This window comes from Lynx canadensis, chromosome C1, assembly GCF_007474595.2.
Source record: "Lynx canadensis isolate LIC74 chromosome C1, mLynCan4.pri.v2, whole genome shotgun sequence".
Taxonomy (NCBI): Eukaryota; Metazoa; Chordata; class Mammalia; order Carnivora; family Felidae; genus Lynx; species Lynx canadensis.
In genome coordinates, this window is record NC_044310.1 from 123,545,009 (window position 1) to 123,557,405 (window position 12,397).

The window sequence follows — 12,397 nt, forward strand, 5'->3', positions numbered from 1 at the left end:
TCGGGATTGGCTTTGAAGCCCAGATCTCTTTGCACTCCTAGTTTGGATGTCTTCACTGGGTGGAAAACTAGCCAACCTGCCCAGCCTCTTGTTATTTCCGAACAGATTCTCTGAAGTTACAGGAGACCCAAGTGGTTTGGTAGATTTTGCATAAGCAATAAAACAGTGCATAAAACACACGGCCCAGCGTCACTTAATATACCTGCTTCCGCAGACGCTCTTTGAAGAAGCCTCAGCGGAGGGCATTGTAAACTGCTATGCACATTCGTATTCATGCCGAGCACAGCATGCACGGGTACAGCGGCCGAGTGCCGCACGCCTGGCGCCACCCGCCTCTGGCACTGTCTCCAGTCATTCCTCTGCTCCCGCCAACAAGTCCAAGAAATAGAAAAACATAAAAAGCTATTGTCCATGTCCAGTGAGAAATGAAATGCACTGGACCAAGTATCACAACTTCCTTAAAATAATACAACACTTCATCACTTGTGCATCTGGATCCCTCTTCGTGGTTTGCAAAGTCATAAAGCTCGAAATCGACATCCTGAACCATCACTGCTTTTTTCTATTTAAATGCATTCCTTTAAAAAAGCAATTTATTAGCAGCTCTCTATGGTTTCACCTTATCTAAAAAGCACTTAATTCAGTTCATCTCCTGCTTTGCTTTGTACTGTTGCAGGCAATCAGAAGATTGGAAGCAACGTATTAATAAGAGAACATGCCCCGAAGCTCTGGCCCATGAAAACGGCTCCTGAATCACAATGTAGCCACAACCCGAAGTTCACCATGGACAGAAAGAAGTAATGACATATATCATAATTCTTTTTATTTGTAGGCTGATTCATCACAGATTTGGGTGAAACTCCTAAGTTATAGACAAGACCTTTTGTAGAATGCCCAGGGAAGGAAACGTATTATCCACTACCAGAAAGTCTCCTCTCCCCAAAATACAATCACTTCTACCACAATGAAAAAGTAAGGCAAGGAAGAATCCAGCCTAGTTTTTAAGGAGGGAATAACAGAGGGGGAAAATGGAGTAAATGGTACTGCCTACATAAAAGCTATAATCAATGATTTGGTTTGGGAGAAAAAAGCCAGACTTGCACAAGTTCCCCGAGTATTCATTGTGGATGACCTAATCATGCCAGAATCCCATTGCCTTAATAAAAATGCCTTCCCAGAATACGTCTCAACCCGCTCTACCCTCAAGCCTTCTCAAGGGAAGAAAGAGAAATGGACTGCTCAAGATGTTTAAGGCCTCAGGAAAAAAAAAACAAAAAAACTCCTTTCTTTTCATCTGTAAAATTATAAATTTAAGATCTCTTCTAGCCTACAAAGTGCGTGATTCCTGAAAACCCTGGCCTATCAGTGATGCTGGTCAGGGATGGGCAGCTGGGATCCTGATAAGAGCTTCAGGCATTAGGAATAGTGCATCCAAGTGCCTCAGAATTCTTGTGTTAACACAAGCCAATTCAAGATCTCCTCATGGAGAAGCAGATTGACTCTTTGATAGACAATGGGTGGAAAGCCCAGCACTTGGCACATAGGTGCTTGATGAACATGAACTCCTTTGCCCTACAGTTCACTGGAATTATTTGCTCTTGGCACAGGTTTTTAGTTCAGCTCAGTAAATTGGCTAATCATCCCATGGAGTTTCAAGTTCACAAACCACCCCATCTTATCCCCTCCATAATTTAGGCATTTTCCCAACCTGAGCTTTCTTTTCAGTTCTTTGTATAAGCAGAAGGAAAGAGATCTCAAACTGAGAGGCGAAATGGATGAATTTAAAAAGTATTACCATAAGCAAAAGAAACCAGGCACAAAAGGCCACATACTGCATCATTCCATTTATATGAAATGTCCAGTAGAGGCAAATCCATAGAGACAGAAAGTAGATTAGCGGTTCCCAGATTAGTGACTGCTAATGGGTACAGGGTTTCTTTTTGGGGGTGATGAAAATGTTCTGGAATGAAATATCTATCTGGAATTAGATTATATTTACAATTCTGTGAATATACTAAAAACCACTTTAAAAGGGTGAATTTTATGGAACCAAAATTGTTATTAAAGAATGCCCCAAAATAGCATTATGATGATTGAAAAAATCCTAAGGAAGGCAAAGGACTTGAGTTTTAGTCCCACTGGATGTGTGGCCCTGAGCAAATTGCTCAACCTCTCTGCATCTCAGATTCAACTGCTATTAGTTAGGATGTTATCTCACTGTGAACTTTCAGGCTAATTACAAGGATCTTATTGTAAGGGATCAAAGGTTACATGCAAGGGCGCTCTCAGTCTGCAAAAGGAAGAAATAATATGCCAAGTAACCTAGGCTAAGACCTCTGGGTCATCTTCAGAGACAGGTAGAGATAGGAGATGAAGCAACTCTGTCAGGTTTCTACTTTCAGGATCGATTTCTAAAGATGGTTATAATGACAGCAATCCTCAGTGTCTTGTGTCTCACAAGAAAACAGCTGGCCTGTTCCTATATTTTACAGGGGAGGAAGCTCAGCCTCTGGGACATTAAGTTACATCTTCTTGGGGAGTCTGGAACATGGGTGTTTTCTCTTCCAAAGGAGCTAAGTGGCCTTCCCACTCAACTAGTAAAAACCCCAGGGGCTGGGTATTGAATCCTTGTAAATAGTGTGATAATACTATGCCATGTTTGGGACTTAGAACCTAAGACATTCAATCATTTTAGAAATTTGTAAGAAAAAAGAAAGGAAGGGAGGTAGAGAGGGACAGAGGAGGAAGAGGGGAGAAAAAGACTCAGGATACAGGCAAGAAGAAGAAAGCAGGGGGGGAAGAGGGAGATAGAGGAAGCAGGCTGTAGATTTAGATCTTTCTGTTTCAGGAATATACAAGGGAAGCAGATTTCCTTTTCCAAGTTCAAAGGAAACGGTGTGTTTTGTTTTCATACTCCATTTCATTTTTCACTTGGGAAAAAAACCCAGCTTTGAAGCCTCTCTGTTTAAATTCATTAGGAAAACCATCAATGATGGAAGCTTTCATGAAATTGTAGTGGGAGGAATTAGTGTTATGGGAGAGCTGGATCAATCTTCAAACACTTTAGCTCTGGAGTTGGGAGGTCCGCATTGGCTGCTTGTTCAGCTGGAAAGTTAACATAAACAAATGCTTCACTTACTGGAGAGTCCAAGGGACTAATGACACTTGCTATTTACTTTCCAAATACTTCCTTAACAGCCAGCTATGCCTGCCACCTGAAAAAGATGGATGCTTCTTGAGAGCTAAGTGACCAAAGTGACCAGCAGAATGTCTCGCCCAGAAGAAAAAGGTTCTTTTAGTGGCCTGCCAGAAAGGAGGTAGTGATATTGACATGCACTGCACAGAATCTTTTCCTGTGTAATTCATAACCTGATCAAGTTGGACATGGAAACCTTTTCAGCATGGCTGTGTTAATGTTTGAGGAGATCCTTCTTGGCATCTGAATCTTTCTTAAAGTGTTGCAACCTGTTGGACTCTCCTTAGCAAAGTTAAAATAGGGCAATTTGTTTTTGACTTCTGTTTTTCACTCCATTCTCAGAGCATAGTCCATAGCACAGGTGATTGATTCAAAATGGATTTGAGGGTGACAAAGTAACCACTACAGGTGGGATGCAGGAGTGAACAGTGAAGACGACGGAGGAGAAGAAACGATATGGGGCAGACAAGAGGGCACTGGAAGATTAACAGATACTACTGATGCTCTTAACAAAATCATTCTGGGAAAAAAGTTAGAAAATGTCTTCGTGCATACAGTGTAATACAGATTAAGTAATTTATGATCTGAATGTCTGCAGAGAAGGATGACTTTTTATTTTTCTGATAAGAATTATATAGGTGTATGCAAATGAATACAGGCAAAACTGTAAAAATATACACACATTCATGGATATGCCATTGTGTGTGCATCTGGGTGCACAAACATGCATATGTGCACCTTAAATAAATGAATCCATGTGCAAAGGAATTATGATATAATATTGATTAGCAGACTTCTTCCTGACAAGTCTACCCCAAGGACAAACTAGAGCCTATTTTTTTTTTAATTGTGGTGAAATAAGGAGTGCATAGATATAAGAACACAAAGGCCACAGTTAGCTTTCCATTTCTACAATGGAAACTATAGTGGGTGACTTCTTGTTTTAGGGACATCAGGTCCTCACTTGCTATCCCTTATTTAGCTCGTAAGAAAATAAGGCATAAAATTAATCTATCCAAGGCATGCAACCATCCCTGCCCAACTTAATGAGTGACTAACTAATCCAAAAGGAAAACAGCCATTACTTATACAGCCATAACGTAGATGCAACATGGCATATAAATCAGTAACTCTTGTATTGCAAAACAGACAAATAGATTAATGCATGTTGCAAAAGATGGGTGAAGAGATCGATTAGGTTACTGATTCAGACCATGAACTTTCTCTCAATATACTGCATTTAACTTTTAAATAAGGTTTAGGAGAACCTGTAACATTTTGCTCACTGACAGAGCTATATTTTACTTAGGGCAGAAATTGGCTAGTCTATAAAAATTAAATTATGCCCCTTTCACTGTATCTAGTCAAGAGGAAAAACTCTAATTACAAGATTGCACTGTCAAACAAATGCAAATTCACATTCTTTACATCCTGGTTTAAAAATTCATATGGGGGGAGCTTCTATTTTGAAATGAGAATCAATATTTGAAATATTTTTCGGAACGCAGTGATAAGCAAGAGCAAAAGAAATGTCATTATCAAGGGTGCTGGTAAGTAGAAGCTAACTCATTAAGAGCAGAGCTTGCTAGAACAAGTCATTCGTTATGCAAACATTTAAATATCAATTAGTAAGGACAATGAATGAAGGCTCTCCTTCCCCACAGCCTGGTGCCTTATAACTCCAGAAATGACCAAGGGGACAAAAAGCAGTGGAAAATCTCTGCGCCTAATAGGAATGCCACTCTGGGGAATAGGTAAAGGTTAATTTTAAATGTACTTCCCAATTGAAAATTAAATGTACCTACCTCCAAATTCATAAAAGCTGAGTTTGCAGACTTAATCCAGAAAGGACTAACTAAAGACCTAGGCATATTGCATCGCTGGTATTTTTTGGAAAGAGAATGCCTTTCATCACTGCTTAATGTCAAACTTGCTTGGTTCATTAAAATCTCTTCGTCTGTTAAAACTGTGCTTTTCCTCGACCTGTGAAAAAATGCCAATCCATACAGCACTCAAACTTTAAAAATCCTACTGGTTGGTTCTCATATTCATTTAATATCAATTTCATGGCCTGTCCAGTCAACCAGTTCACAAAGCCCGTAAGGTGAATATGGTGGACATGAAAACCATTTAAATATTTAGCACTTTGCTTGCATTATCTTCTCAGGCAAACCTGGTGTTATATTTTGCTAGAAGGTGCTGGCTCAGGAAAGCAGGTGCATCTTGGAGAAAGTCTGCTGGTGGACATAGACCAGAAGCGGAACTTTTCTGGCTGTTGTTTCCCTCCTCTACAACACAAACAGGTTTTTTCAGACTTAGGGGATCCCACAGTCACTTGGGGAGCTTATCAAAGACCCACGGCTGGGTATATCACAGACTAACTGAACTGGCCGCTTCAAGAGTGACGGGAGACATATGGATTTCAACAAAACTTCCAGGAAAAATCTGACGTGCACCCTGAATTCTGAGTCAATGGGCCTTTTCAGTTTTCATGCATTAAGATTTTCAGAACAGGTTATTGATCCAATGAAAATAATAATAATTCTAACTTCAGTACCTAATACTATTACGTAACAGGTATGACCTTCTTTCTCCAGAGTGGAAAGACTGAAACTGCAGAATTAATCACTGGTGCGTTAGGGGTTAGGGAAACCAGGACCGCAAAAGAGGACTACTGGATTTCATGAGACACTCTGTGTAAGACCCAGGCAAGTAGCTGCTGTGTTCCCATGTTCCCATGTAGCCCATGTTCCCAGGACTGTGATGCTTGCATTCCATGTGGTGACTTAACAATCCAAGTCTTAGCTTGGCTCTCCATCCCTGTCAGCATCAGGAGGGTTAAGTGTCATGTCTATTCATTGGTCTAACAAGTACATGGAGACAAAAATCCAAGTACCTTGGAAGGAGCAGATCCCCCAACATTGCTCTTTTGACACAGGAGCATGCATTTGGCTAACTTTACTGAATTCAGGCTTAGAATGTGTGTCCTTCCCCCTTATAACAGGGCTTTTCTTTGGAGTCCAAACTGTGTCTGTTTTCTAGACTTCTCAATTGGTATTGCTTTATTATTTCACTCTCTGTGTACCCTTTGGCCTATGGTCTATGGCTGGAGGAACCTAGTTTGGAGAGAAGGTATCCACTTGATCCAACTAATAGCAATTTCAGCCCTGGAGACTCTCTGTGCTAAAGGTTCCCCTAGGTAAGACAGGCATTATAATGCCCCCTCTGCCTTTTTTTTTATAATGTTGTTTAGAGGACAGAATAAAGCAAGATGAAGAACACCACTATGAAAATGGAGTGTGTGGTATTTATCTTACATATACTTCTAGAGAGGAAGAAACATCTCTCTGAAAAAGGACATCTCTTCTGGCTATAGTTTGGGTTGTATCTTTTTCTTTCCTTGTCTCAACCATATCCCAGCTCATAAAACATGATACCCAGGTAAGCATTGGCCCAGAGGATCCAGAGGAAGTTCCTAATGTGTCCACAGTTTATCCCTATTTTTTTCTGGCTCTAAATTACCATTTGAAAGAAAGCTGCAAATATTTGGCAAAAAACAAAAACAAACAAACAAAAAAAAACAAAACCCAAAAACAAAAACAAAAAAACGGTAAAGCGTTCAGAGTGATTCCAACTAAAATTGCACCAGTACCTCTGGAAAAAGGGCAGATTTTACAGGTAAAATCCTCAAGAATGAAACACAAGGAGAAAAGAAACAACTTACCAAAATCATAGTTATCAATCTTAGCTACAGAATCGTCACTAAATTTTATTTTGCTTTTGTAATAGCCCGAATCCCATGACAAATGACAGAACAATGCATGCTGCTTTTCTTGGGACAAATTATTCTTGAGAGCAATTATGTATCATACTCCCCAAGAGAGCGCTTTCCGTGGAAAGAATCCACACCTAATGACCTAAAAAGAACAGCTTTTAAAACTGCGCACACATACCCTCTCGCCACACATTGATGAGCTAGCTATCTGCTCATCAAATATCTGTGCGGTTAGTAGCAAGGTATTTCCAGGCCCTTCTCTGAGAAGAAACTACTTTTCCAAGGTGCTGCCTTTAAAACTGTAGCCTTTGCATTTATTTGCTAGTAGGTTAAGAAAATCACTTGACAGATTTAATCCCTTCAACCAAAAGCTCTGGGGGGCTATGCAGTTCAGCCAACAAAAGAGGAACAGAACTTCGGTTCACTCCGTATCATTCACCACATGATGCGATTTCCCCTCTTGTTAATATCCTGAAAATGGCAAGGTCTAGCATTATGGGTTTGACCTTGGAATTCAAAGTAGAGTTCCATTCCTTTCCCCAAAGTTCCAGGTGCACTTGTAGGGGACTTTGATTTCTGGTAAGGCTGTTGGGAGTGGCTGGGGAGTTCCACATCAGGGAGAAAACTCTGGTCAGCTGAAGTAAGTGAGGTTTGCTCTCACAGGATGCCCTCCTTCTCCACATAAAGCCCAGCACCTTTCATCAGCCAGCTAGCAGCTAAGCTTGTGGGGCTGGAAACTACATTCCTTTGAACATCTTGGCAATTGGTGCCTGGAATTTGATGCAGTAGCTCTAAAATTAAATAAAGATCCTGTAGTGTTCTTCTAAGAAATATGGCGTGGCTCTATGACAAAACACATTTTTCAAGCTCTGACCTCTGGGAACTTCAACTAGCTTCATATTTCAGGCTGACACTGCTCACAGGCTACTGTCTAGTTGCCCAAGCAGAGCTGGTTATCCATATATTTTCCAGCCTCCTGATCAGCTTTTAGCAGAGAGAGATGAGAGGAGTAAATAAAAAGAGGAGAGCCACTAATTTAAATGCACTTCCCCTCCAGAGTCCCTTGGGGAGAAGCCCTGGTAATTAACTCTAATGAGATTAACTTGGAACTCTTCCTTTTGCCAGCATTGTAAAAGTAATCTGTGGTAACCAGTGTGTGTGTGTGCATTAAATCAAAGTCAGTCCTCTTTCTTGTAATTTAATGCCCCCCGGCCCCCCACCTCCCACTCCTACCCCTACCCCAGGCTGGAGGCCGGTGAGCGCTGCTTGGTTCTTACCCGCACTTTGCTCCATCACTTCTTTCTGACACATGTCTTGAACATTCACCGTGCAATTCACTATAAACTCGGGGGAGGAGCAGTCGTTGTTCAGCTGGAATTCTTCACATTGGTAACACTGGATTTGCAGCGCAAAGCCTGTGGGGACAGAAGCAGTCGGATTTAGATCCAGCCCTCACAGAGACCACCCCCAGAAACCGCGGCCCTCCTCTGCCCCAGCCAGCCACGGATCCCGACCTCTGGGGGTCCTTGGGCTCGGCACCCCTGGGTCTCCAAGAAAGGCGTATGCGGCTGAAGCCCGCAGCCGGCGGCGCGGACACCGAGGGTCCTGCAGGACAAATGAATTCTGCCGGCGACCCCCAGACCAATGCTCCAGAAACAAGAGAGCCCGTCCGACACCACACCTGGCCCTTCCGCCACGGAAGTTGAGAGGCCGGGTACACAACTCGAGAGCGAAGTAGCTCCAGAGACATGCTTCAGCTCCAGTGTACAGCTAAGGATTTGCCTAATTGTTAATTGGTTACAAATTGCTTAATTACTGTTTTGGCACCATTCGCGGTTGCATTTGCAGACGCCTTTTTAGTTTTAGTCGTCAGCGTTCCTGTGATGTGGCTCCGAGGCTCCCTACGCGACCACCCAGGAACCCAGGAGGAAGTGCCAGACGCCAAGTGCTGCTGCGCCCCGAGTCCCCGGCCTTTCTTCGGGACAGTCCCCGCAGCAGCGCTGGGCGGGGAGGCGCAGCGTGTGCAAGGGGCGTGTGTGTGTGAGCGCGCGCGCGCCCGAGCCGCGACACCACAACCTTTTCTTCTTGGCTTTCAGGGCAACCGTTTGGCTAGGGTCCGGTGGAGGTCCCCGCTCTGCAGCGCTCGCTTGAGAGCCGTTTGCATAATTCAGAGGACCGAAACGTTTTCGCATCTCGCAGCGTTCCAGCCTGGCTCCTCTGCCTGGATCAATGAGCTCCTGTCTAGACCTAACACCCCCTGCTCCCGGACCCCCGGGCTTCTTCCCAGCTCCACAACGGCGGCGCTCCGGGCGCTGCAACCCAGCCCCGGCGCGCCCGGGCCACAGGCTGCCCAGAGCTCCCGTCACCTGTCGGCGGCGCCACTCCCACGGGTTGCTGGAGACGCCTGTTAACTTGGTGGGGTCAGGGGCTTTTTATCACCCCCTCTCCGTCGGCAAGGCCCCAGCACATCTCGGACCCTCCGTCCTCCCCAGCTCAGCTTCTTCTCCCGCAGCCCGGGCATCTGCAGCTCGGGTCCCACAAACCCATCGCTCCCGCCTCTCCTCCTGGAGACTTTCCCACGTCGCGACTCCGGGCACCAGCACCCGTCACCGCCGCCAAACTCCCGCTGGGCAACCCCTGCGCAGCACGGGCCCGGAGGTGGGTGCCAGAGGGGCGAAGGGGCAGACGGGTAGATGGGGTGTGCTCGCCTAGCGGGGCCGGTGGTTTCTTCGTCTCCCTACCTTGAAGCAAGAACAATCCGCAAAAAGTTGCCGCGATGCCGAGGACCCACATCCTCCCGGAGCCGCGGAACCGGGAGAGGGCAGGCGCAGCAGAGGCGGCGACCGCGGCGGAGGCGGCCCGGGCCGCAACGGCTGTGGCTGCCGAGGCTGCTGGGGCCCGCGCTCCTGCCGCCGAGGCCACCGCCGCCGCCACGAGGAGCCGCAGGTGCCGCCGGCGGCGCCAGCATCGCCCGTGCCGGGACTCCCGGCTGCGGGTCGCTGCTCCTCCCGCGGGCGCTCCCGGGCAGAGCGCGGCGCCTCCGGAGTTGGCGGCTGAGACTGGAGGAACTACTGGCGAGCCGGAGCACCCAAAAAACTCTCGTCTCTTCTCCCCACCTCCCACTCCAGGCACCACGTGACGGCTGCCGAGTTGGGGTGGGGGTGGCGGGCGAGGAAGGCTGGGACCGTCTTTTCAGGTCCCCACCCCCTTCCTATCGCCCTCCTCTCCCGCCTCCGCACGTCCCCAGGACAGGGACGCCAGAAGGAGAGGCAGAGTGTAGTTTTCCAAGGTTGGGAGGCTTGGAGATTGAAGAAGCGTGAGGAGGGCGCAGCAGGTGCCGAGGGGACTGGCCGGGCGCTGACTGCGGGACCTGCGAGGTGGGGTCGTAGGACCGCGTGCCCCACTAGCCCTCCGCGCCCCCCGGGGCTGGTCCGCCCAGCTGGGGTTGCTGGGAGGCCCGCATTGGGAGCCCAGTGCCGGGGGCGGCTGGCTAGAGGGGCGCGTGCTCCCCTGAGTAAGACGAAGTTGCACACCTGCAGGCTCCCTGAGGGGGCCGGCGCAGCTGTGCCTTTTCTTCCTCCTAAAGGCCCCTGGTTCAAGACCAGGCTTGGCTTCAGCGGCCGCAGAGCGGGCGGGGTGTGGTGAGGACCCTGCCTCGACAGGCGCCGTTCGCCCCGGGCGGCCCTCCTTCCGTCTGCCAGCTCGCACAGCTGGAGGAGGGTGCAGTGACATCAAGCCTAGCCTAGGACAGGTTGGCCTCCCGGGGACGACTGTCGCGAGTTCCCACCAGAAAGCAAATCGGGTGAAGAAGGGAATATCTTTGCTCTCTTTTCCTCCCAAAGGCCGGGGATCTTCATCCAGCTTTTCTCAAAGTCACGGGTTATTAGTACGTCCTCCCAGGTCCTCTCCTGCATCACGCTTTCCCAGCCCAGGAGTCAGTCGCAGGCTGCCCTGCGCCTCTGTTTTAAGACCCCGTCCCATTCCCCCTCTCTCAGTCAAGCGACCCACCTTGAATACTCCCGGGACGCCACGGGGCTGAGTTCGTCTTCCTTGGAGCGGAGCCTTGCAGCAGGTGGTGTGGGAGCCTCTGCGCCCCCGCCCGCAACCCCGCACGTTGCCACCCTTCCCCCTGAGTCCCTGGGGAGAACCCATTTCTGTGGAAATCGCTTCAGAAGCTTAGCTCCTCTTCACTGCCTGCCCTTCCCTTCCCCGCAAGGAAGCTCTCTCAGGCCAGGACGCTGATTATTTATTTTCCCATCCTGCCAGCGGAGCAGGTCTGGAAATGGGCTTAAATGACTTTCTTGTAATTCCTCTGCAGAGATCGTTCCATATCTGCCTCAGGCTCCTTCTCTCCCTCTGCCCCCCTCTTCTTTTCGTTTCTAGTTGGTTAACCCCTCGGGGAGACTGAACGCTCTGACCATTACACCCTTGTCTGCAGACTCTGATCTTACAATTGGCTGAATTACTATCTCGGGAGCAAAGGGGGCCAGTTTATTTATTTCTTCCGGAAATTGATTGTCTGGAGCACGTGTGAGAGCAAACAACTGGGCCAAAGGATCCTTGAACAAGTTCTTTGCAGATTTCAGAGGGTGCCAACTGTGATAGAACTTTTATTCAGAAATGAAACAAAAGAATTTTTTCAAAGTCTGAAAGACAATGATACTTTACATAATTTTCATTTAGGACAACAAAATTCAATATAACAAATTGCACAAATTAACCAAATAACACTGATTATACAACACTCTTTAAACATACAAACGTGTGCTGAAGTAACCATATAGATCCTAAAAATATTTCTATTAGGCCTACTTTACAAACTCCTGTACAAAAGCAATTATAAATAGTTCACATCTAGAAAAAATACAAATAACCTTTAAAATAGAATTTATCCTCACATATACACAGACTTTGTAGGGAAAAAAAAAAAGATCTTAAAAAGTAAGAATTTTTTGTAGCACCAGCAATTCATTTTATTTTTAAAAAAGTGAACATGACAGATAGGAATTTGCTTTCATTTCTAGTTTCCCCAGATTTTAATAAAAAGAGCAGGAAGATAAAAAATCAAATACTGTTGAGAATCATAGAGAAGCACTAAGCAGAAGAGGTTGTAAGAAAATGTTTGGAGGGAAAACCTGTGGTTGAACATAGAATTAGGTCACTTCTGATCCACATCCTTTCCCATCAGTGTCACACTTGAGTACCTGTTACATTTTTCAGTGGAAGCAGAATTACACTCACTCCTAGAACCTGAATCTCTCTGGTAACAATTTTGAAATTGCATTAGAATTAAAGTTTATATCACATTGAGATTGTGAGTTGGAGAGGACAGTGAGCCCTCCGGTTTTTGGCAGGCCCTGTTTTAGCTTTACAGAGTGTACCCAACAAACAATTTGAGGACTAGGACAGTGAAGTCAGCAAAACAC

The 12,397-nt window shown here is 46.2% G+C and overlaps 1 protein-coding gene across 1 annotated transcript in view; it reads right to left on the minus strand.

The window, feature by feature from the left end:
• Positions 1-9,806, minus strand: part of LYPD1 (LY6/PLAUR domain containing 1) — a 37,223-nt gene extending 27,417 nt beyond the window's left edge. Inside the window, exons 1-2 of the mRNA XM_030325708.1 lie at positions 9,713-9,806; positions 8,249-8,386 (exon numbers count right to left, since the gene is read on the minus strand). Coding sequence (XP_030181568.1) covers positions 8,249-8,386; positions 9,713-9,764 — 190 coding nt within the window. The 5' untranslated portion in view covers positions 9,765-9,806. The remainder of the gene's footprint in view (positions 1-8,248; positions 8,387-9,712) is intronic.
• Positions 9,807-12,397: the final 2,591 nt, after the last annotated feature.